Source organism: Salmo salar, chromosome ssa11 (assembly GCF_905237065.1).
Source record: "Salmo salar chromosome ssa11, Ssal_v3.1, whole genome shotgun sequence".
Taxonomy (NCBI): Eukaryota; Metazoa; Chordata; class Actinopteri; order Salmoniformes; family Salmonidae; genus Salmo; species Salmo salar.
The window spans coordinates 66,035,320-66,062,006 of record NC_059452.1 but is presented as its reverse complement, the minus strand read 5'-3'; the positions used below and the strand labels follow the sequence as shown (position 1 = coordinate 66,062,006).

Below are 26,687 nucleotides of genomic sequence, written 5' to 3'. Positions count from 1 at the left end.
CATTGCAAAATGCCATGGTAAAACTTTAATTCACCCAGGTTAGGTTTTTGGAGCTGACACAAGTAAAACACAGGTCCCCAAGGCCTCAAAGATTTGTATGCGATAGGCCTCCACAACCAGAATAAGGAAAACAACAAAAAGAGGCTTGGTTATTAAGTGACATTCATTGTCAAATTTGCTAAAATATAAAATATTTTTCTGTATGTTTTCAATAAATTGTAGGTGTCGCGCTAGAATAAAGCATGTTTTCTAATGTTTTATTGTTCACATACCTGGTTTTACAGTCTGGCACATTTTTTAAAAACTACCTTATTAGTGCTCATGCGCGAGAAACAAGTGAAACGCCAGCTATCAAATCCTTGCACCATCGGTGGACATTACACAAAATGTGTTAGCTACTTAGTAAGAAATGATTTATTATTCATAAATGTAAATCACTAACAACGGTGTTAGTTGTGCTTCTAATCAGTACGTTAGGTTGCATGCAATGTATTATACTAGGTCTGTTAGCTTGCTAACACTTAGTTAGCCAACGTTACGTTAGCTAGCTACGAGTTTGGTCTCGTCTATTATGTATTTCAAAGTATTAGCTAACTACCAGTAATGGTAAGTCGGACAGCATTTGGTAGTAGCTAGCTAGCTAGGCCCTAGAATTTAACGATGGTAAGCCTCTGGACTGATTTGATCCTATGTTGTTAATTAGGAATGATCCTCGTCTGTTTTCTTGCAACCACTCTCTCCTGTGGGTTTATGCATATTAGCACTAGCCCTCGGCCTACCCAATGCTGATGTTACGTTTTAATTCATTCTAGGCTTTCACTGACTTTTCTCTTATGGCACACCCGATGTGGTAAACAAAGCCTTTATTAACCAGTCGCCATCACATCCACCTAGCACTGAGTCGACCCCTCTGACTCTGTAACTACTCAGTCATGGACAAAGGTTTGGTACCAGGTAGGACCAGTTCGGTCTCAGAGATGGAGGGGATATGTGTGATACCAGATATGAGTGGCATCAAATCGGAACACCCGGTTGGGAGTGCGGACAACACAGGTGCACAGAACGTGGCCATGGGGATCAAGTTCATTCTGCCCAACCGCTTCGATATGAATGTGTGCTCAAGATTCGTCAAGTCACTCAACGAGGAGGACAGCAAAAACATCCAGGACCAGGTCAACTCCGATTTGGAGGTGGCTTCTGTTTTATTTAAAGGTAACTACCAACTGTTAACGCACTCATTGGTATTACAATGCAATTTCCATATTTCACCCTATCCCAGTACTCTTAAGGTGCTCCTTAGTCAAGGTCCTTGTGTTATTTTCCGAGGTAGACTGGCAGCACAAAATATCAAGTTAAACGTGAATCGACTCTCAATCACGAAACGGTTCTAGAAACAAAGCCCTTTACGTTCATGTTACTTTCATGTTCGGGGCATGCTAGATAACGAATTAGAACAGGTGGTCCTTCGCTCTTCCTCAAAACACGCTCTGTAACATGGAGAAATGGCCACGTAGGAACACTAACCCTATACCCCACTGATGTGCTTACAAACCCTTAGCGCAAGGGATGCGCGTTAATGTTCAGGCCGAGCGTTTGGGGTCTTAGAAGACGCCTTCGTCCAATGACTTAGTTATGTGTAATGTAGTGGAACAGAGCCATGATCTTAGGCTAATTTGATCCCAGATAAATCAGGTGTTTTGCTGCTCAATTGAACTAAGCTAATGGTTGATGCTGTTTCTTTTCCCTTTTTCAGCCGAGTGTAATATTCAGACGTCACCCTCACCTGGGATACAAGTGCGTCATGTTTATACCCCGTCCACCACCAAACACTTCTCTCCCATCAAACAGTCGACAACACTCACCAACAAGCACCGTGGTAACGAGGTGTCCTCCACTCCTCTTCTGGTCCACTGTAAGTACCTGAGCTCATCTTAAACTAAAAGATGGTTTCTTTGTCCAATGTACACAGACTTACAACTTGTCTTCTGCTTTATTCCAACCCCTCTGAAAGATAAGAGGTCGGAACAGTGGGCAGCTATATGACGGCTTTCGTCCTGGATTTGTCACATCACTTAGCCTCAAACATGACTACAACACAAAACATACCTGAATCGAACATTGAATGATGGCTGATGATTGACCTCTGACCTATGAGGTCTTTCCAGCTCTGTCCATTCACCAGCTAGCAGCACAGGGTGAAATGGTTTTCCTGGCCAGCAGGATTGAACAAGGTGAGGTATGTCCTCAAGGTGGAGTTATATGGCTCCTTAGAACCATGCAGAGTCACATTAACAGTTGGTAAGAACAATATGCACTCAAGAATGTCTATATTAGGGCTCTCACTGGTTGACTTGAAAGATGTGGAACATGTTACTGATTGCTTTGGTGTTTGTATGGCTGTAGAGACCGTGATTAACCTGCAGGATGAGGAAGGCTTCACCCCCCTGATGTGGGCTGCAGCACATGGACAGATTGCAGTCGTAGAGTTCCTGCTTCAGAACGTAAGCACAATGACATGTTGAGACCAATAACTCAGCAAATTACTAAATTCATTTGAACATGGTGCAGAAATATGCAGCAAAATAGTCAGAAGTTAAAATGCACATACTACATAAAACAGCAAAATACAGTTGAAATCATGTTTTGACTAATAAATGGGCCGCTTAGACCGGACTATTTTCTCACTTATGGTCTCTATGTTATCTTCCTTTAGGGAGCGAACCCCAACCTGTTGGCTAAAGGCAGAGAGAGTGCTCTGTCTCTGGCATGCAGTAAGGGATACACAGACATCGTGAAGATGCTGATCGACTGTGGGGTGGACGTCAATGAATATGACTGGGTAGGAAAGTTAGCCGATTCAGGATTTTAAACTTTATTCTTGTGTATGGCTTATGTAGACACATGGATATGCATCCCCCAAATCAGTGATGTAAATGTGGTGGAATGCTTACCTTTCTGGAGGCTGCCCAAGGTTTTTGCCCAAATGTGATGCAGTGTTTGTGGGTTGGTTTCAGAACGGAGGGGCTCCCGTGCTCTATGCTGTCCATGGGAACCATGTACCCTGTGTGGAAATCCTCCTAGGTAAGGACTGACTGAACCTTCCACTCAGCAGACATACTGTACTTAACAGCAGTGGCGGTTATCTGAAACTTGACTTTTAATGTTTAGGTAAATTATGTTTAGATGTAGGCTGTATTTTAGTGTAGACAGGTCTGTCATCTGATGAATTCAAACCTTTCCTGTCACAGAACGTGGAGCAGACCCCACCATTGAGTCCGACTCTGGCTTCAACGCTATGGATATGGCTGTGGCAATGGGCCATAGGAATGGTATACAAATATGCATCTCATATCACTTTTGGGCTATATACTTCATCATGAAGAACAGGTTCAAATAGCATGACAATCTTTTCACTAAAGAGGTATTGTACTCTATGCATACACAGGCTACATGAAGCAGAAATATAGCAGTGCATTACTCGTCTTATGCCAGGTCTACTTTCATAAAGATACAGATGGTGCAGACAGACAACTTAACTACATATTAGAATATTTTTGGAAAAAACAAGGGTATTTGGTAACAATAGGCAGGTTTCCATTGACCCAGGTTTATTCTTCAAAAGCAATGTTGCAAAAAAACAACACTGCGACATGTAATGGAAACTTCATCTATAGGAGAAATATTCTAAAGGCCGACATGTATCTAAAGCTACACTCAACACTTAATTCTTAAATGCATACTGCTTGCTAAATAAATGTAACTACTGAACAAAAATAAACACATGTAAAGTGTTGGTTTCATGAGCTGAAATAAGACCCCAGAAATGTTTCATACGCACAAAAAGCTTCTCTCAAATGTTGTGCATAAATTTGTTTACATCCCTGTTAGGAAAGGTTTCTTATTTTGCCAAGTTAGTCCATCCACCTGACCGGAGTGGCATATCAAGAAGCTGATTAAACAGCATGATCATTACACAGGTGCACCATGGCAATACTTTGGCACATGAGAATTAGAATGTCAGTTCTAGCATTCTATTCATGCTGGCTTTCCCAGTGTACCTGAGACAGAGCCTGTATGCCCTCCTGTCGGCAATTTAATGCACAATTTGCCGAAATGGATAATGGAAACACTCCACTATTTTTATTAGACACTAGGTTTTTGCGAGTGTTATTTTTAGGTGTGACATTACATCCAGCTGTTTTTAGTGGCACAAGACCGTTCAATGGAAATGCACCATATCAGGCAATTGTCGCATCTATTTTCTATGTCAATTTTTCTAACAATTAAAATCGCTGGACAAGTTAGTGGAAACATAGCTAGTAACCCCCGCCCTCTCCTACCGCAATCAGACTTTGTGTTTTGATACAATTATGCATAAGTAGCCAGCTCAGAATCATCACCTTCTGATTCTGGGTCTGTTCCACTAGACCTGACTAGGATCAGTCAAACCAGGAAGTTAACAGTTTATGGTGCTGTGTATGCCAAGGCTAGACATGTCATCTGTTATGAAAACATATCCCAATCAAGCCATGCTCAAACTAACCCAGTAGCTGTTATGATTTCATGACTTGGATATTTGTACTCTGGTAATAAGAGATGTAATGTTAATGTCTGCATTTTGGAGCTGTGATCTGTTTGAGGATAGCATTCTTATGTCCTTTTCTTGTCAGTTCAGGTTAAGCAACCTAGCTTTCCTATTTACCTTTAACCAACTACCAGATATTTGCCTTTTTGATTTCGTACAATACTCAAACTTTCATGAAACGCCTCTATTCTCTGATCAGTTCAACAGGTGATGGAGGCCCATCTACTGAAGCTGCTGATGGGGATGCGAGAGTGACCAGAGCCCAGGAAAAAGCCACTAACCTGGGGGACATGAGGAAGGACTGCCTGGAAATGGAAATACAGTATACAGCAGACGCCATAATGAAGAAAGAAATATGTCCAAGGACAATAGTGAAGCACGTCTATGAGACTCATGTTAGGCTCATGTGTAAAACGTTTAGGAAGCGTGTGAGTATTTAGGCACCCAATGTGTCTATTTTGGGTGGCCGTTCTATTGAGTTTTGTAACAAACCATGTAAATAACTTCTGAGCAAAATGACAATGTAAGAAACTAGTGCATAAACCCAAATGTCTGCACTAATCATGCATTAATAATGGGGGATGTTGAGTTAATTGCACACGTCATTTGAGAATTCTGCCCCTCATGAAAAGGGTATTAGCATGAAAGTAAACAGCCTAGTGGGTCAACTGCCGCAACTACTAACAGTGTCAACTTCTATGCTGCTTTGGTGCCCTAGCTCCCACTTAACGGCATTCAGCAAACCCGTGCACATAGTCTGTGACGGAACAGTCTTGCATCTCAATATCTGCAGTGCTGCTCGTGGCAACGTCATTTCGCGGGCTACTTTTAACAAGGTGAAATGAAGTATATTGAACAAAAAATATATTTTTTAAATCAACAAATTGTTGGTCCCATGTTTCATGAGCTGAAATAAAAAAATGACTTTTTCCATAGCCACAAAAAGCGTCTCAGATTTTGTCCAGAAAGAAGAAACCCACACTGCTCTTGGTAGTATCCCTGCTCTTTATTAAGCTTTAGGTATCAGCCTCAAGCCTTGTTCAGAGCTTTTTAAAATATACTTAAAGCTTAATAAAGAGCAGTGATCCTGGGGGGGGGAGAGGATCCTGCTGTAGGTAGGTTGTAGTTTAATGTATATTTGTGTATCTGACCAACTTCGTTGGAAGATATGGTTAAAATGCCATCCTAGGGTACATTAGTGTTGTAGAATGTTCCTTCAGATTTTTGCTGGTGCTGCTTTGTTATTGTAAATAAACACCTTGTAAACCATCTTCACCAAATTTAGTGCACAGATCAAGTCCCATTTATCTGTACAAGTCATTTATTCAAAGTAAATGCTGTGCACGTCGGCGCAAGCGTAAATGACCTTTAAGTCACGTTGTCGGCAGTCCAGCGCACTGCTCTGTGCCATGCCTTAGTTGACCATGGGGTGCAATTAAAATGTTTAAAGTAAAATCAGAGATTAAATATAAATTGACAATAGCAAATGTTTATTCCAGATATGGTTTCAGCCAGACTGCAAAGAAATCAGGTTCAGTAACATGGAAGAAACAGCTGAAGAGAATATGAAGAGCACGAACCTCAGACAACCCGTCACTGACTCAAACTGGACACGGACACCACAGTGCACAAAATAGCATTTGAGAGTCGGGTGGCAAGAAATAAAACAAATAAAAATGAACGCCTAGTGCCCCTATCCAACCCAGTCAAGTCCTGTTGAGACTCCTGAAGGTCTGTTTTTTTCTTTAGTTTGCCTCATCCTTGGAAGCCTCATCGAAATTCTCCACCAGATCTAAAAACAACACAAGAGCCAACGGTGGGTAAGTGACGTGTCAGTAAGGTTAAGAAACAGGCCTAAATCCAAACATACATGCCTCTTTCTACTAATCTCAGACCACTTAAGGAAAAAAGGACAGTGTTTATCTGAAACATGATCCCAGGTACAATCCCCCCTCCCTTTACACTCAGAACGAGTCTCGCTCTGCAAGGGGAAGGTACACAGAACTTCAGAAAACAGATGTAAAAGTCATGGCACTGAGGATCAAAAAGGCACTGAGGATCACAAGGAGGGTCCTATTTTTTCAATGAAGACTGAAATCTGTCAAGTCCATATTTGTCTCAGAGGGGTTGAGGGTTCAAATGGAAACAATTCCGACGGTCTGAATATAATATATTTTAGTGGGGGGGTGGACAAAGGGAAACTAAACTCCAGTAATAACATGATGGCATAGACATAGACTGTCATCGGGCTTCAACCATTCCTCACGCTGAACGGGAGTGTAATCGTTTGAGAAAACTTTGGGTTACGGGAAAAGGATAGCCCTGGGAAAAGCTGTGGGTAATTGTAATGGCAACCTCATGTGTTTGGACCCATTTTCTCCAACAAAGAAAAGCAAACTGCTTTCAGAACTCCTAAACAACAAACACTAAGCCCACCACCCCGACTCCCACCCATCACCAATTAGTCATTGTTGGATCCCCTGAGCATGACCCCCTTCAATTCCCAAAAGTAAGCAAACCTGGCAAGGTTTTATTAAATCAGAGGGAAAGTAAAAGCCCAGATGTAACTTATTCTGGAGTCAGACTTCAGAGAAAGTATAACATGTATACTAACTAGACATGTGGGTGATGTTGAGACATAGGAGCACGTCAGTGAGCAAATTTACAAGAGGCCAAGAACAAGGCCCATTATTGAAGATACCTACATAATCCCTATGGTCAAGTAGAAATAAGCAGGGAGGAAAATGACCAATAACTAGAGATGTGTCCATCCATGCCAAGAGGGTGGGAGTGGGACAGCGTCAAATGTACTGCCAGAGGCTGGTGTGATTCTCACACGGATGCCTCCATTGCTTCACTTCCACCTAAAGTGCTCCACACAGTATGCAACGGATCTGACATTACTTTGTTTGCTTAGATCCACGTACTTTTGCGCAGCTGAATTTTTGGGATCGCTCCGTTCGCAGACTTTAATCACAGGAGAGCTCTTAAAGGAATGATTCACCAATTTTGAATGTTATATTGTTTTTGTACGTGTTCTATCGATTCCCTGAGTCATTTCATGTTTCTGAGTTATTGGCATTCAAGCAGGCAGAAATCCAGCCGGTATGACTTAGCACTGTGATAGTTGCTCTCGCTACACTGGAAGGTAATAGGAACACGACTTTTAGACTGCGAAAAGGTCTGTCATACATGTCAAACTTCAATACTGGCCAATGTCATAACTCGGGAGGATGTTCTCTATAATGAGCAATTGATCGTATTTTTGCAATATTCCTACCTCAAGATGTGTAATTTAACAGAGGGTCTAGCACAATTTTCCTATTTGTCTGCCTCTTCAGTCCAGGGTGCATATCATGGTGCAGTTGCCAGAGATATCAGAAAGGCGATAGGAATCCAATGAAGGAAGGAGCGTAAACTCAACAAAAAAAGAAACATCCCCTTTTTCAGGACCCTGTCTTTCAAATATAATTCGTAAAAATCCAAATAACTTCACAGATCTTCATTGTAAAGGGTTTAAACACTTTTTCCCATGCTTGTTCAATGACCCATCAACAATTAATGAACATGCACCTGTGGAACGGTCGTTAAGAAACTAACAGCTTACAGGCGGTAGGCAATTAAGGTCACAGTTATGAACACTTAGGACACTTAAGAGCCTTTCTACTGACTCTGAAAAACACCAAAAGATGCCCAGGGTCCCTGCTCATTTGCGTGAACGTGCCTTAGGGATGCTGCAAGGAGGCATGAGGACTGCAGATGTGGCCAGGGCAATAAATTGCAATGTCCGTACTGTGAGATGCCTAAGACAGCACTACATGGAGACAGGACGGACAGCGAAGTGGCAGACCACGTGTAACACCTGCACAGGATCGGTACATCCAAACATCACACCTGCTGGACAGGTACAGGATGGCAACAACTGCCCGAGTTACACCAGGAACGCACAATCCCTCCATCAGTGCTCAGACTGTCCGCAATAGGCTGGACTGAGGGCTTGTAGGCCTGTTGTAAGGCCGGTCCTCACCGGCAACAACGTCACCTATGGGCACAAACCCACCGTCGCTGGACCAGACAGGACTGGCAAAAAGTGCTCTTCACTGACTAGTCGCGGTTTTGTCTCACCAGGGGTGATGGTTGGATTCACGTTTATTGTCGAAGAAATGAGCGTTACACCGAGGCCTGTACTCTGGAGCGGGATCGATTTGGAGGTGGAGTGTCCGTCATGGTCTGGGGCGGTGTGTCACAGCATCATCGGACTGAGCTTGTCGTCATTGCAGGCAATCTCAATGCTGTACATTACAGGGAAGACATCCTCCTCCCTCATGTGGTACCCTTCCTGCAGGCTCATCCTGACATGACCCTCCAGCATGACAATGCCACCAGCCATACTGCTCGTTCTGTGCGTGATTTCCTGCAAGACAGGAATGTCAGTGTTCTGCCATGGCCAGCGAAGAGCCTGGCTCTCAATCCCATTTAGCATGTCTGAGACCTGTTGGATCGGGGAGGGTGAGGGCTAGGGCCATTCCCCCCAGAAATGTCCGGGAACTTACAGGTGCCTTGGTGGAAGAGTGGGGTAACATCTGGCAAATCTGGTGTAGTCCATGAGGAGAAGATGCACTGCAGTAATTAATGCAGCTGGTGGCCACACCAGATACTGACTGTTACTTTTAAATTTGACTCCCTTTGTTTAGGGACAAATTATTCAATTTCTGTTAGTCACGTCTGTGTAACTTGTTCAGTTTATGTCTGTTGATTCAAATCTTATGTTCATACAAATATTTACACAACTTAAGTTTGCTGAAAATAAACGCAGTTGACAGTGAGAGGACATTTCTTTTTTGCAGAGTTAACGCCCCACCAATTGCGTTCACGTTGTCATGCTGTGTCCCGCAGTTGCTAAGCTAATCGTCACGTAATCCCTTCTCAAACTGACTTTATGTCTGAGAAACGTGCCCATTTTCCTCGAGTACGCAACGACTCAAATCCAAAGTTACATAATATTACAGATAGCAAGTTAATTCTCACAACTTGGACAAGATTTGTAATGTTGTACTTCTTGATGAAATTGGTGCCAATGTTGGGTTTTTGAGCTAGCGCCCAATAGACTCCCATTCACTCCTTGAAGAGCGCTTGTCCCAGAATCGCTCAGAACGCACCGCTCGGTCCATTGACGTAGCATGGGCAACGTTTCCCCATCTCCTCAAAAGTATATATGCTGTTGCGAATGTCCGACTCCACTGAGGCACATCGATCTGCAGGTTGAACATGGTGAGATTGTAGACTCTTAAATTGATAGTGCAGTTGGTTTAGGCGATTTTACAGCTAACTAGCTCCTTCACATGCTGATATTGTCTTTGGTATTATTGTGTGTAGCTACATTTGCTAGCTAGCTAGCCAGCCCAGAGAGAGCATTGTATTGTGGATTTTGTAGTCGACCTGAGCTGCAACAGACTTCCACAACGATGTCCCATGTTGCTACCAACCTTATTACAATGCCAAAATGAAACATTTGTTCACAAAAATATTGTTCTCAGTGTTACTTAACACTGTAAATTAAAGGAATGAGTGGTTTTGGGGGGGGGGGATTTTTCCTCTAAGACTTAACCCACACCAGTGTGTCACTAGTGCTTTTTGTTAATGAAAGCTCTAGTGTAATTGTGTTTCCATCAGGAGTATGACTAAAGACTTGGGGTGACAGTTGCTTTGTGAGACAGTGTTAAAGTTCAGCTAGCCATTTTTATGTAAATGCCAGTGGAAAAGTACCAGTGGCCTGACTTAGCAGGTTTGCCGGAGCCACGGGCTAGTGAGAAACAGGTGCCGGCCCACATGGATGGAAACAGAAGTCTGAGCTAAATCTCAGATTGTTTGAGTTTCAATCACAACCTAAGCATGTTGAGACTGCACTTCATATAACTCACCTGGAACATCATCATCCTCTTCCTCTATGGGGGCAATTGGTGCTTTTCCATCTCCAGCTGTGAGGAAGAAATAAGAAATGTTACAAACTTCTTGCAGAGCAATGTACAAATGCCTCACGTCTCCAGGAAGATTTATCCAATCATGAAGAATAAGTAAAACAAATGGCATTTCTATTACAATGTCAGTGCCTGCACAGTGCTCAAAATCCATCCAAGAACCTCCAGCCCTACTTCAAATCCCAAACATTCCAATTACAAGTGAAAAAACTTTCAAATTATTACTGTGCATTTGTCTGTTTCGATTACCAATCCACCTCCTCACACACTAACACTAGAGAAGTCTAGTACCTGTGGCCAAATCAAACAGATGAGGTGAAGAACATTTTGAAATGTCCCCCAGACACATGTACCCTGTTTGGGCAGCGCCTCGGCCAGTACCCCCTCGCCATCCAGCTACCTCCCCCAGGAACACGTACCCTGTTTGGGTAGAGCCTCAGCCAGTCTCCGGAGGCTTGTCAGGCTGTCTGCTCCCAGCTGGTTGAGGATGCTGGGCAGCATCTCTGTCAGCTGCTTGGTCTCGGCGTGGCCAGTGATTGTGAAGGTGTTGGCTGCCAGGGAGGCCTGCACTTTGGGGTTGTTGAAATGGATCACTGTCCCCTGGTTCGTAAACATGTTCACCTGCGAGGAATGAGAATGGTTATGCCATGTTACTTGCTGTCGCACTAGACATCTCCATTTCTGAAAACTCACAGACCGCAGCTAGCTAAGTTGTGCCTTGAAAATAACCCTCTGCCCTCAAAGAGATCAACGCTTTCCAATTTCACACCAATTCAAGTACTCTGGCATCCATTTAAAAAGAGATGGTTACAGAGAGCGAATGGGTCAGTCTTTGACCAGACTTTACCTCTTCGATACCAGAGATGTTGTTGACGCCTAGTTTCTTTAGGGAGAACTGAAGTTTCTTGTCATCAGCTGTTGCGGTTCTGTGCACGACCTTCTTCTTTCTGCGAGCAGTGCCCTGTTTAACAGAAGACAGATTCAAGTGCATGCACTTTTAACACCAGGTGCAAGATGAGCTTTACAATTACATGTTATTTTTCTAAAGATATTGACTGTTTTAAATAGTGCTGTGTTACTAGGTGGGAAAAACATGATTGGAGCATAATAGGAAGAAATTGATTTGTGTTAATGGCTTATTTTCTTACCTTGCCGCCAATGCGGACTTGTGCCTGAAGTTTGGCAAGTTTTTCTTGGTTCATTATTATTTCTTTCATCTGAAAGAGACAGCATTTGGGTTACTGGTATTATATAATTAGGATTATTTGTTTCTGGTTAACTAAAGTTACATTTGTAATACCTTTGTAAGCCCCGCCTCACTTAAGCCTGTATTTTTCTTACTGAAAATATTTTCCACAAACACCTGACTACAGCACCTCTCAGATTCAGAAGGGTTGGGTTAAATGCGTCAGACACATTTCAGGTGAAGGCATTCAGCTGTACAACTGACTAGGTATCCCCCTTTCCCCTTCCTTACCCCAGTAACGTTACATGTAGCCTAAATTAATTTTAGCATGAAATACAAGTTGAAGGCACACGTGAGTGTACTGTTGATGTACAGTAAATTAGCAAAAATCCCCGAAACAGTAAATCAATATTGTGGTTGAGAAGTTTGAAAGGCAACACTACGATATGTCACGTTAGCAACCAAACTGCCTGTTTAGCAGTATCAGCTGGCTGGTTGACTACATATCAGCTAGCAAACGTTATAGAACATCAAAAAGTTAGATGCTTAATTGCTTGCCAACGTCGTTAAGACGCAGACCTGCAACCAAAAATAGCAGAGACGCCACGGCTTAAATCAATGAACTGTAGCTAGCTAACAACGTTAGCTACATGTTGTCTAAGTTTAGCAGACAAACTATCAACCAACTTACCAGTACTTAGCTAGTAAGTTATTTCTGTTTAGATATGAGAGCTACTGTTACCTAGCTGGATAATAATGGGCACTGATGTAGCTAGCTATGCTAATAGACCGTTGTAACTGTTGATGTCAGCGAACTGGAACATGCCGAGAAAATGAAAAAAAACTGCCATCTACACCGCTGCTAGCTAAATATCTACACACATTTGTCATGTCGACGATGACCACTGAAAAGTAAAAGCCAGATAAACGATGTATCGGGCTTTTTGCCTCTGACTAGCTACCAAGTTGCTAAATTCGATTAGCGCCAGCGGTATTGGGCCTGTCACTAAAACCTCACCTCCCAGCTCTAAACTCTATTACCAAGTCCACTTGCGCTCAACCTCCACGATTTTTACCGGTCTGATAACCAAGGATATTGTTTACCGTGTGCAGTTGGAGAAGAGCAGAAACAGTGCAGGAAATAAGGTATTTTAGAGCTCCTCACTGACCTGCACTCTAGCAGCGAGCACACGCGGGGAGCAAGATGGAAGCGAGAGAGGCTGGAGGAAGTGACGTGCGGGCAGAAGTGCAACCGCAAAAGTGCCTGATGCCATTCATATACCTCAGTGGCTGATGGGCCAGTTCATTCATGGGAATGAGGAATGGCCCTATCTGTAATAATCCATGGAACTATTTATAAGAGGAGTAGCTCTTTATAAACGGATTACTTTATTATTAATCGGGAGCATGGTGTAACAGGCAGACAGTCGCAGCTGCACTCAACGTGTGTATTGATGCGCCCCAATACGCTATCAATGATTCTATGTACTCATCGTAAGTGCTACACGACCTGGTGGATTGTATGTGTAATGACGTGTTAATACCACAATACCACATTCCTCCTCCCTTATTACGATTTCAATATAAAATCTCCCCCCCCAAAAAAAAACCTTTGTTTTAGGATACACAACATAAGAACTGGCCCATCAGCCACTGAGGTATATGCTATTTTATTGCATTAATGAACTAATGCTGAAATAACGTTCCTTTAACTGAAACAGCATTCTTTTTAACTTGTTCTGTACTCTACTGAACTAAACAAGTCAGTGTAAACAATAAGCATGACAATAGACATTACATTTCACATGTTCACAAGCATTTTAGTTTACCCTGTTCACAGTTCAAAGTCCTTTAAGCAGCTTGGAAGCTTTGTGACGAACACTAGGGGTAGTGTCCATTCTCAACAGTGGAGGAGCCACCAGCTGTTTCTGAGCTGGGCTCAGTATCTGACTCTGAAACTGGGTTCTCCTCTTCTTGAACTGTTTCCTTTGTTACGGTCTCTGTCTGTGGAATGTGCACCATAGAAGCAAGTAGATACCTAGAGAACAGCCTGTCCTCTGTCATCACAACTAGTAACTCACTTGTTGTTCCCTCATGTCTGAATCTGATCAACATGTACGCAAACCACTATACCATCTCCCATTATTACCTTGTTGGAGACAGGACCAGTCACTGAGTCTATGAATCCAGGAATACATTTTGGCCCATGACTGACATTTCTGGTAAGAATAGGGTCCCCCTCTCCAAAACTTCAGCCCTTGGTACGTTTGTCATGGTTCTATTTCTGTGTGTTTTGCTTGCGTTCAACTTTCCTTTTCAGGTCTGAATGGACTAGGTCCAGTGTGGAGCGTAGTCTACAACCTAATAACAACTCAGCAGGAGAAAGTATTGTTGTGGATTGAGGTGTTATTCTGTAGCTGAACAGAACAGGTGACACTTTTGTTGCTATGCTCCCTTCTGCACTTTTTTTCATAATTTCTTTGAATGTCTGTACTGCGCGTTCCGCCAGACTATTTGAAGATGGTTGATATGCAGCTGATGTCACATGCACAATACCATTGTTTCTGACGAATTCTTGTGCTTCAGTGCTCACGAATCAGGTTGTGTTGTCACTCACCCCCATCTCCGGTATCCTTTGGTTACTGAAGCTCTGTCATAGCTAATCTATAATAGTGGTGGATGAAGCAGAACTCACAGGATACACATCCACCCATTTAGAATGCGCATCAATCAATATCAGAAACATTTTCCCCATGAATGGTCCTGCATAATCTACAGTTGAAGCCGAAAGTTTACATACACTTAGGTTGGAGTCATTAAAACTCGTTTTCAACCACTCCACAAATTTCTTGTTAACAAACTATAGTTTTGGCAAGTCGGTTAGGACATCTACTTTGTGCATGACACAAGTCACTTATAATTCACTGTATCACAATTCCAGTGGGTCAGAAGTTTACATACACTAAGTTGACTGTGCCTTTAAACAGCTTGGGAAATTCCCGAAAATGATGTCATGGCTTTAGAAGCTTCTGATAGGCTAATTGACATCATTTGAGTCAATTGGAGGTGTACCTGTGGATGTATTTCAAGGCCTACCTTCAAACTCAGTGCCTCTTTGCTTGACATCATGGGAAAATCAAAAGAAATCCGCCAAGACCTCAGAAAAAAAAATGGTAGAACTCCACAAGTCTGGTTCATCCTTGGGAGTAATTTCCAAATGCCTGAAGGTACCATGTTCATTGTGTACAAACGGAAGTATAAAACACCATGGGACCACGCAGCCGTCATACCGCTCAGGAAGGAGACGCGTTCTGTCTCCTAGAGATGAACGTACTTTGATGCGAAAAGTGCAAATCAATCCCAGAACAACAGCAAAGGACCTTGTGAAGATGCTGGAGGAAACAGGTACAAAAGTATCTATATCCACAGTAAAACGAGTCCTATATCGACATAACCTGAAAGGCCGCTCAGCAAGGAAGAAGCCACTGCTCCAAAATCACCAGAACAAAAGGCAGACAATGGTTTGCAACTGCACATGGGGACAAAGATCGTACTTTTTAGAGAAATGTCCTCAGGTCTGATGAAACAAAAATAGAACTGTTTGGCCATAATGACCGTCGTTATGTTTCGAGGAAAAAGGAGGGGGCTTGCAAGCTGAAGAACACCATCCCAACCACAAAGCACCGGGGTGGCAGCATCATGTTGTGTTGGTGCTTTGCTGCAGGAGGGACTGGTGCACTTCACAAAATAGGTGGCATCATGAGGAAGCAAAATTATGTGGATATATTGAAGCAACATCTCAAGACATCAGTCAGGAAGTTAAGCTTGGTTGCAAATGGGTCTTCCATATGGACAATGAACCCAAGCATACTTCCAAAGTTGTTGCAAAATGGCTTAAGGACAACACAGTCAAGGTATTGGAGTGGCCATCACAAAGCCCTGACCTCAATCCTATGGAACATTTGTGGGCAGAACTGAAAAAGCGTGTGTGAGGAAGGAGGCCCACAAACCTGACTCAGTTACACAAGCTCTGTCAGGAGGAATGGGCCAAAATTCACCCAACTTTTTGTGGGAAGCTTGTGGAAGGCTACCCAAAACGTTTGACCCAAGTTAAACAAGTTAAACAATTTAAAGGCAACACTACCGAATACTAATTGAGTGTATGTAAACTTCTGACCCACTGTGAATGTGATGAAAGAAATTAAAGCTGAAATAAATCATTCTCTACTATTACTCTGACATTTCACATTCTAAAAATAAAGTGGTGATCCTAACTGACCTAAGAGAGGGAATTTTAACTAGGATTAAATGTCAGGAATTGTGAAAAACTGAGTTTAAAAGTATTTGGCTGAGGTGTATGTAAACTTCCGACTTCAACTGTATGTGCAATCATTTCCAGCATTTCTCTGGGAACTCCCAGGTGTGGAGCGGGGCTGCTGCTGGTGCTTTTCTTTGTTCCTGACACGTGTTACATGTCTTGACTAGATTCTCTATCTCGTCATCTGGTTTTGGCCACCGTAAGTAACTCCTAGCCAACGCTTTCATACGCGAGACCCCAGGGTGAGTCTGATGTAGTTGCTGTAGGATAGCCTAGCGTGCTGGCTGTAGAATAATCACTCGTGCTCCCCACAAAACGCAACCATCCTGTACGCTCAACTCTGTTTACCTGACACTGTATGGTGTGAATTCAGTCCCTTCTGTTTGTTGTGGCCATCCCCTTACCACATATTCTCTAACTCCAGACAGGACTCTTTACCTGTCCAGGTTGTCACTTGCTCTGCAGTCACGTGTGTGGTGTCCGTGTCCTCGAACATCAGCACTCTGTCCTCTTGAGCTGTTATAATGGGCGTGTACGGCAGCAGAAGATGGCTCAGGGCATCTGCATTCCCATGGTACTTTCCTGCCTTGAAGACGATTACATACTTGTACGCGCTCAACGTCACTGCCCACCTCTGGATTCTCGTAGACACCTTCTGTGGAACTGCCTTTATTTCATTAAAAAGAGACAGTAGAGGTTTATGGTCTGTACAAGTCTTGGTTTGTAAAACCTTGGTGTGTCCTCCTTGTCTCATGTTTTGTCAACACATCTTCCAATGTCCACTGTTGACCTGCAACAATCTGATTTACTGCTCCCCAACTAACTTCAGTTCTTTTATCCAGCCCCGACCTAGCAGGTTTGGTCCCGTGCCTGATATGACTACTATAGGTAGCTGAGTCACTGTGTCTCTGTGCTGCACAGTTACATTAGCTGCACCTAATATGTCTACTCTCTCACCTGTGTACGGTTTGAGATGCAGAGAACAAGTCTTTATGTCTGGAACTTTTGAACTGTTCCACAACTTTGAGTACTCTGACCAGTTCATTATGGTTACACTGCACCCTGTATCCACTTCAAACTCCCCATCTGACTCATTCAATTTGAATGTGACAGGAGACACTTTCGGAATCTTCTCTGACATGCTGTACATTGTAAAGAGATTCCTCTTCTTCCTCTTTGTTTTGTTCAGCTTCCCCGCTGATGTGAAGTCCCCCATGTTTTTTACTCCTTTTTCTTGCTTTTGCTTTCCTCTCCCTTTTGGATTGGAACTCACTGCAGGTGATTTAGCCCTACATCCTCATTTTATGTGTCCTTCCTTGTTTACCACACTTATGGCACTTTTCATCCGGAAAATGGCACTCACTTGCCATGTGATCACCTTGACATTTGTAACATGTTTTCACGTGCTCACCTTGTGTTGGTTTCTTTATCTGATGCATGCTTAGCTTGTGCACACTTCCTCTAACTGAAAGACCAATGGAGTGCCCTGCCCTCACCAAGACAGCGCTTGTTTCAGTGAAATTATATTATTCTTATGACTATATTGAATAGCAAGCCTTTCTAACCGGTAGGTAGCCTAGGGGTTAGAGAGGCGAGCCAGCAACCGGAGGGTTGCCAGTTTGTATCCCAAATCTATGGGAAGTGAGCTGGCAACTGGAGGGTTGCCGTTGTGCCCTTGTGTGCAATTGGCCAATAAAGTGATCTTAATCTGTAGTTACTCATCGGTTATAGAATAAAACTGCAGCCAATTATTCTGTTGAGTAGGCCTAGACCTACCTTTCACTTGTTTATCTTTATGTTTTATCCAACTACCTCATCCCCATATTGTTATTTATTTTTTGCTCCTTTGCACCCCAGTATCTCTACTTGCACATTCATCTTCTGCACATCTATCACTCCAGTGTTACTGCTAAATTGTAATTATTTTGCCACTATGGCCTATTTACTGCCTTACCTCCCTAATCTTACCTCATTTGCACACACTGTATATATATTTTTTCTATTGTGTTATTGGCTGTATGTTTGTTTATTCCATGTGTAACTCTGTGTTTTTGTTTGTGTCGCACTGCTTTGCTTTATCTTGGCCAGGTTGCAGTTGTAAATGAGAACTTGTTCTCAACTGGCCTACCTGGTTAAATAAAGGTGAAATAAAAAATAAAATGTTTTATAAGTAATTGCTATAAGGCGATGAGCTGCATTACATCCTGAGTTATCAGTCACAATGTAATATTGAAGGCCCTCTCATTCCATGTCACGCCCTGACCATGGAGAGCCTTTGGTTCTCCATGGTGTTTCGGTCAGAGCGTGACTAGGGGGGTGTTCTAGTCATTTTGTTTCTATGTTTTGGGATTGAGTATGGTTCCCAATTAGAGGCAGTTGATTATCGTTGTCTCTAATTGGGGATCATACTTAAGGGTTCCCTGTTCTCACCTGCTTTGTGGGATATTGTTTTTTGAGAGAGTGCATGTGCACCTCAGTACTGCACGGTCGTTGTTTGCCTCTTGGTTTGTTTTAAGTTTCACTAAAATAAAGATGTGGAACTTCAATCACGCTGCGCCTTGGTCTATCTCTCCACACGATCGTGACACTGTGTGTGAGAACAAGGTGGAAAGTGTTACCATAGCCTAGACCAAGTCTAGCCTGTACAGAATGGTATTATAACTTCAATACAGCATGAAACTTGGATCCCATACCTAAAGCCTGTTACAATGCAATAACAGTAAGCCTAGCCTAGTCTAAACTACACAGACTGCCAAACTGGTATACCTATTTGTGGAATGCTAATATTCAAAGAATTACAACAGCAACAAAAACTCCAGTCCAGTACAAAACTCTCATGGTAATGAGAGCACAAAAATGTAGCCTAATGTAGACTAAACACTATGCAACAGAAAAGCAAACAATGATAGCCCACCCATTTTGGCCAAAGTGTCTCTTTGTCCAGATTTGAATAGAACTTCCTAACATAACCCTCCACAGCGGGCTAGCACATGAGGCATCATGGATCTTCCTGTGATAAACTTTGTGACACCTTGTCAATCTATTCACCTTACTTGTAGAAGCCATTTTGGTCTGCTTACATGCTCATTGAATCTGTTGTGTATATGTTGTCTGGCTAGGAATGTTTGTACTTGGTTTTGTACAGTAGTGACACTCTCACATGGGGTTATAGGTCACTGGTCACATGTAGCCTACACAGGTACACAGGTTAGCTGACCAGGAGACCAGGAAGTGTTCCCACAGGTGAGAGGAGAGAGCAGACGGTTCTTATTGTCTCACTGGAAGAGTATGGTAAATCAAATTTGTATGGTAAATCAATATATTGGAACTCTGCATTTGATAATCTGCCATAGGCCTAAATGCATGGGATGGGAACACCAACCAACTATCTAAGTTAGGAAAGTAAATTCTGTGGACACATCTTGAACTTTGCAACTGTGCAAATAGTGTGTCATATTGAATCACCACTACATTACCAGATCAAAGTTAGCAATGTTTATTTTTTCCCAACAGAAACAATCTCAAGTATTTTCACAAGTATTTGTTAAGTAGCCTATTTATTTCTCAGGTTATTCACAAATATACAATATATTTCCTGAAGTAACCTAAACTGTACACACACATACTCTGTGTGTGAGAGAGAGTGAGAGAGAGAGACACATACACACGCGCGCGAGCACACACACACACATACACACAACACCTTACACATTAGCCCTAATCACGCACACGTACAACCGCACGCACTCACAATATGTGCACTGGTATTGTCTTGCCCTTTATGCATGTGATACATATGATACACAGGCTACCAAGTCCCCCGAGAGAGACGGACTGTTTTGGTGACATTCATAGGATTTGTCAGAGCTAGAGGCAGGGAAGCAGGGATTGCGTTCAGCAGTAAGTGCTTTCTTGGTACCCCGTGGCACGGAAACACCCTCCGATCGCAGAGGGGAATTTAGAAACACTTTAGAAGTGGTTTACCACACATGCGAGCCATGCTTTAAGTGTCAGTTAAAAAAAAGCACCCTTCTTTAGCTAGCTATATGCTAAACCTTGCCTATAACTTAACGAAAGAATGTCAAATTAGTAATTATAGAAAGCATGATGCAAACAGGCTAAATGCTTTCCCCATATAGACCAAATAATGTAGGTGACAATCGTGACATCAGTCCGTACACGTATAGGGCAAAACATATTTCAAACATCTTCAGAGAGTTTCAGTGCAGATTAAAATGATTCATTAAAATAAATTATTACCGTTTTTATCAACTTTCACCTATTAATTTGTAAGTGTCACTTACCAGAGACCCAGTCAATCGAATTTATTTGATTGAATCGTTATTCGATTTATTTTGTCTCAAAGTGACTGATAATTTATCATTTATAAGTCCATCCGTAGCCTTCTCCAAGACTAGGTTATTGCAAGTCTAAAATAGGCATTTGAAAAAGGAATAGGACTATAACGAAAGTATTTATAATTATTTTAACTCTCCACTGTTCAACAAGGCTTCGTTTCCATATGGTGACAATTCAGTTGCCAGAAACGGTCAGCATCAACTGAGATTCTTTATGAGCCTAATGTTTTTTTTACAGGAATAAAACTTTAAATATTCAATCCACGTAGGCTTACCTTGCTATTTTACAACCTAAAACTGCATTGTGTCCATATAATGTAGTGCATGTGGCAATAAGTATGCCTAATTGTGGTCAATCTTATCTATTGTCCTATAAAGACAGCACAATATCCCTCTTAGGCCAATGGCTATTAGGGTATACATTTGATATTTAGCACAAACAAACTAATAAATAAATACTAGTGATTTTCAAATAATTCAAAAATGTTTGTATGCATGACTAAAACACTATTTTATATCACTGCTGTGTTAATTTTGAAGAGTTAAATCGAAAAGCCATTATTTCGATAGTCATCAAAAATGGTGTTAATACCAGTCTGAGAGAGATGTGTATTCGAGAGAGTTCTATGGCCTTTTGGCGAGGTTTAGGCCTGAGCCAATTGTCAGCCAACAACTGGTTAATTTGTGAGAATGCAAAGGCTTGCATGTAAATCATAAACTGTTAGTGGAATATAAATATTATGCAAATGACATAGAAAATAACGAAAGGGAAAATAAAAGTGTTGTCAATGTCACATTTTTTGAAAGCTGAAGTTGTCAAAGTAGTCGTCTGTTGAAGGAGTGTGGACTTTGTATCCGCTAGATGGTGCTAGTCCAGCAGAAACGCTGCAGTAGATAGACCAGAGTAAAATAAACATAAGTCGTCATACAACTCTGAATCAGCCATGGGGTAGCTTTATATGGTCATCAAAAAAGCACCAGATATTTTCTTACTGACATAAAGAGAACCTAAACCCATTATTTATCATCCGGGTGTTATTGGCCTACAGGCTCTATTGTTGTTGTAGTGCTTTGGTAGGTTATAGTTGTTTCTGAATTTACCAACATAACTTAGTGGGGGACATAGAAAGGGACATTATGATAACAACATTAATTCATTTCCTATTTGCATTGAAATGCACTTTTACTTGTACTTTATTGTTGCAAAAAGGCACGCTCTTTATCAACAGATAATGACTTTGAGTAGGTTTTCAGCGCTTTGAAAACGTATTTTATACGTTTTATTTACTGATTTATTTTCACGCACCCCATATTGGGGTGATATATTAGATATGATCGTATTTCACCTGTGTCAAGAGATATGTCTTACATTTGTCTAGTTGTGGGTGCAATACATGCATGACTTAGACTAGCCTAGTGCCATAACAAAGTGAGTCCCAGTTTAGATTGTTATTGTCACATTTGTGTAAATTCACCCCCCAAAAAATTAAAAAATGAACCAAGTTCACTCAACTAAAAATGGGGATTCTTCACAGTCGCCCAACTTCATTAACGTAACTGTCTCCGAGTTGTTAAAGGGGGTTCTTTAGAATGAAATATGTAACCATAGCCTATCATTTAAAATGGATTGGTGAGCAGGAACGTTTTTAGAAATCATAACTTATATCCTAATTCTCGTGCCTATACTTCTAGTGAAAAGTCCCGTTTTACAATATAATTATAAATGAAATATTCTCTAGGCCTATATATTTCAAATGAATTCATCAAAAAGCATCAGATAGGCCTATGTTGGTGTAGTTTCGAAATGTATTAGCTGGCGCTGTGCATAAAGCAATTACGCACGTGTAGCCTACATTCAGAATGTAACGCTTTTAGAGATATGCTCTATACACTATTTTGCTGGAGCCGTAACACCCAAGAAAGTTTCACACTGCTCCATGCAGGCAATTACAATATATTACAGAAGAGAACATGATCGAGATAACCCAAATAAAGGATTTTGTACCATGCGTAAACATCACGATCTCATCAAAAAATGATATCAACTCATCAAAACAGATTTATTCGATTTTCTTTCTATATTATCTTGAACATCTTCCTATAAAGTCTGTGCATGGGAGATAGAGGCCCTTATTTTTTCGAGCTGCTCGCATGCTCTGAGTGACCCGTGACTGATGCAAGTTAACAGCTGACTCTTTTCCATTACAAATGGCTCGCGGATAATCTAGATAACTACCGGATCACGCAAACTATGATGCGTGGAGAGTGGGACATGAAATTCCGTCTGTAATAATTTATTTGAAAAACGCAGATCATTTAGTTTGATGTAGGCTATAAATCATTAATTAATCTGAACCATTACTTTTTGATGATGAAACGGAATTTCTAAAATGCCATAACTTTATACATAGGCCTTCTTCTTTCAAGCATAAAATTCCACTATCCTGTTAGAGTTTTTTTATCACAATAAATTATTATCTAAAAGGGATAGTCCTGCATTGGCTTTGTTCTGCATGCAGCCTTAGGCTGCATGCATAAATGAAAGCTTTAGATTAACCATATGTGTAGCCTATACCAAGATGACCACCAAAAGAGAACCAAACTTTTTAAATCGTCCACCGTTCTTTTTCAAATACAATTTTTTTCCTTTTTTTCCTCTATTCATTTGCCTTGGTGACGTTCCTTCGCCATGTGATCAGAGCACTGGTATAAAGCGCGATGGAAGATCCGCCCTCTTTAGGATTCAGGTTCGGCCTTTTTCGGGTCTTTAAACACACATCAAACTACCATCCGAATGGTGCGCTACTGAACAACGAAAAAATCCCTAAAACATATGAAAGTGCTTGGAAAAAGGGGACATCTCTTACCGCCGGCGTGCTCCTCTCATCCCCTCATATGAGTTGTCTTGAAAGAGGGCAGAGTAGCACGGGCAGCATCTCCTCTTCCTATCCGCCGTAGCTTCTGGGAGCGCACAGCACAGTGCAGCGCTCTGCATAACCAGCCGTGAGCCATGACTCTGAGCTCCGAGATGTCGGATGCCTCCATCCTTTCGGAAGAGACCGACATCGACGTGGTCGGCGAGGGGGAGGATGGGGACAGCCAGACGCGCTCCTACGTAGACGAGGTGGCGCAGATGCACGATGATCTCCTGGCTGGCTCCCCGCCATGCCTAGACATCTCCTCGTCCCGGGATCCGTACAAACCAGCCAGTAAGAACATCCTGGTGAAGCCCCCATACTCCTACATCGCCTTAATCACCATGTCCATTCTCCAGAGCCCCAAGAAGCGGCTCACCCTCAGCGAGATCTGTGATTTCATCAGCAACCGTTTCCCGTACTACCGGGAAAAGTTCCCCGCGTGGCAGAACTCGATCCGACACAACTTGTCCCTAAACGACTGTTTCGTCAAGATACCGAGGGAACCAGGAAACCCCGGGAAGGGGAACTACTGGACCCTAGATCCGGAGTCCGCCGATATGTTCGACAACGGTAGCTTTCTGAGACGACGGAAACGCTTCAAACGACAGCAGCAGCAGGACTTGCTGCGGGAGCATAACAGTTTTATCCCCGCTGCTGCGTACGGCTATGGACCTTACGGCTGCGGCTACGGTATCCAGCTGCAGTCCTACCACACACACTCTGCGCTTTTCGCGTTTCAGCAGCAGCAACAGTCCAGGCATTCACACACTGGGACCATTATCTCGGCACCGTCCTTGCCCACCTCCAGTGACTTAGCGAGGAGCAGGTTCTTACCCCAGCTCAGTCCCAGCCTGGTTTCACCTATACACACTGCAGCCAAGTCCAGCTCGCCTGTCCAGCGCTCTACCTTCTCCATAGAGAGTATCATTGGGAGTTCGCTGAGCCCTGCGCACTCTCACTGTGCTTCGCGGACTTCTACTGTTGTTCCAATGTTATCGTCTTCCCTCGCGCCACAGTCGCCCAACCAGCCGCTGAGTATGCACCCAGGAACTGTTTTACACATGGTCGAGAACTTTCCCAACATAATTCTGAACGGTACTAGTGGCTGTTAATTTCTATAAACTAACTTCCAAGTTTTCAAGAAACACAAACAAAAACGCCCCCTCTTTGAAGGTAGGATTATTTTTGTATGTTTTTTGGTAACACGCCGCTGAATGATGGACATTAACACAATTCGTGCCAATTCATTCTGTAAAAAGATATTAGGCTATATTTATGTTAATACGATTTTAGTGTCAATCTAATTTTCTCGCCACGAACTTTCATTGTTTATAAAGTGATTCATTTAAGTCTAGGGCGTCTCAGGATATCGACTTAATGAAAGGTTATACATGATCACGTCTCAAACAATGTATATTGTGTCAAACACACACATGTTTTTTAGTTTGGCAAAAAACATTTTTTTTACTGTTTTGATTTGTGCTTTGTATTTAAAAGACACAAAGATGAAGGTCATTCATTTATATGCAGTGTGTGCTTATTTCAGTAATAAAACATTGTACATTCTTTGGCAAGTATTGTATAATCGGAGTGTGATTTTTTTACACGGTTTGTTTTTCAATGAGAATAAATATTGTTTTACAAAAAAAAGACATTTGCCTGGAAAGTAATTTTTTGAGTAAGTAATAATCTCAGTCTAGAAATTAGCCAAACGAAGTCCCACAGTAGATCACGTGCATGAAGTGTTGCTGTTTTATAAAATACCTATAATTTTCATTTTTGTTAAGAATCATATTCCCAAAAAGTAAAAGACAATGTAGGCTATTACGTATTGAGTGGAACATGTAACAAATAGGGCTGAACAACAGTACACATAATACTAATATCAATACTACTAGGCTACTACCTTTAGAATAATACATTAATAGGCCTACTACAACTACTCGACTGCTGCCGTTTATAATACTACTACTAATAATATAAATACATGTAGGAATAGCTGTTACAATTACCCATGGACATTGTTATTTGGTTCCCATATACAAAGCAACAACAGTGTATTCCTCCGTTACTTCTTTTCCAACTTTTACTAGTGGTTCAGCACAAATACTGAAAGAGAGGAGTGCGAATTACATTAAATAATCATTCACTTTCAGTGTAACATTGCCCAAACTAGAACCATTACTTTCAACAGGCCCTGGGGTGCAGGACCAACTTCACACCTATAGGCCTAAATAAGAAACTTCTATGTTCTATACTGTGTGTGTGCGTGTGTGTGACTTTTAGAACATGTACAATTCTAAGATTAACATCAACATCAACAATCAATATTTGTTTTTCAACATTTATCTTTATGCACAAAAGCAGCCAAAGTGTAAGCCTCTTCTGAGCGGCCTATGTGTGTGAATGTAATTCCATGCTCCATGCAGGGGCTAGATGATAAACCTTTGTCCTACGAGTCCATTTAACCTCTCATACATTTATCCTCGTAATTACTCGTGGTGGACAGAGCGGTGTCACTGGGGTGACAAAGACTGTATTTTGCAGGACGATGATTATCACGGGTGATCAGAGGCAGCTGGCTCGGACTCTTGAGTAAACACCTCTCCTCGACCGTTTCATTATCTCCTCATAGGCCTACTTGTCACAGTTGCCATGAGAGAGCGAGATGTATTGGCCAGAGAGGCTATAGCCTACTCCTTCACATCCATAGCCCACAGCTTTAGTATACAGACATGCGCCATGGCGAGGCTTTTTATAAAAAAGCGACTAAGTTCATTAAATGATAATTAGGAGACATGAGCACAACGTATTTATCATGCAATTATGCATCATTAAATATTAGGCCTAACCCTTATGTCATAGTAGAAGAAGATCCATGAGCCACTGTTCACAATTATGAGCCTATGGATAATAATAGGATCATGATGTTTAGGTTTTGGCTATATGATCTTAAATGGGATGATGCTAAAACAAAAGACCAGCATCTCCTTACTAAATATGCCAGTCAATATTAAAAGCAGGTGTTTGTGAGGGAAGGCTGGGAAGCAATTTTTTAGGCCGATATCCTCACAACATCAATTGTGTGGCGTGATGGGCGGGTGACAAGCGAAGAGAAAGGTCTCCTCTCTCTCTCTCTCTCTCTCTCTGATGGAAGGACCACTGTTTGGAGAGTGTGATCCATCCGTGACTACAAATGCGCATCCCCGTTGCCCGGCCGCGCGTTATGGCGCCACGACTTGCTTCCCCTGACGCAGAGGAAATACGTGTAGTAGAGCTAGATCCACTCCGCGCAGCGCACTGCTCAGAGACAGTTCACTAGGCCACCGGAGGACAGCAGCATG

The 26,687-nt window shown here is 42.1% G+C and overlaps 3 protein-coding genes across 6 annotated transcripts; 2 read left to right on the top strand and 1 right to left on the bottom strand.

Moving 5' to 3' along the window:
- Positions 1-292: 292 nt before the first annotated feature.
- On the top strand, positions 293-5,520 carry ankra2 (ankyrin repeat, family A (RFXANK-like), 2). The gene is made up of 9 exons (XM_014128069.2): positions 293-402; positions 813-1,212; positions 1,754-1,912; positions 2,166-2,231; positions 2,404-2,501; positions 2,714-2,839; positions 3,015-3,081; positions 3,249-3,329; positions 4,785-5,520. The coding sequence occupies exons 2-9, from the start codon at positions 933-935 to the stop codon at positions 4,838-4,840; spliced, it is 933 nt and encodes a 310-aa protein (XP_013983544.2). The 5' UTR covers positions 293-402; positions 813-932; the 3' UTR covers positions 4,841-5,520.
- Positions 5,521-6,054: 534 nt separating this feature from the next.
- On the bottom strand, positions 6,055-13,189 carry btf3 (basic transcription factor 3). Of its 4 annotated transcripts, none has more exons than XM_014127948.2 (6): positions 12,919-13,189; positions 11,712-11,780; positions 11,411-11,524; positions 10,983-11,184; positions 10,507-10,563; positions 6,055-6,377 (listed from the first exon to the last, which is right to left on the bottom strand). In XM_014127948.2, the coding sequence occupies exons 1-6, from the start codon at positions 13,021-13,023 to the stop codon at positions 6,331-6,333; spliced, it is 594 nt and encodes a 197-aa protein (XP_013983423.2). In that variant the 5' UTR covers positions 13,024-13,189; the 3' UTR covers positions 6,055-6,330.
- A 9,961-nt stretch (positions 13,190-23,150) lies between these two features.
- On the top strand, positions 23,151-24,995 carry foxd1 (forkhead box D1). Its single transcript, XM_014128068.2, has one exon. The coding sequence runs from the start codon at positions 23,436-23,438 to the stop codon at positions 24,453-24,455; it is 1,020 nt and encodes a 339-aa protein (XP_013983543.1). The 5' UTR covers positions 23,151-23,435; the 3' UTR covers positions 24,456-24,995.
- Positions 24,996-26,687: the final 1,692 nt, after the last annotated feature.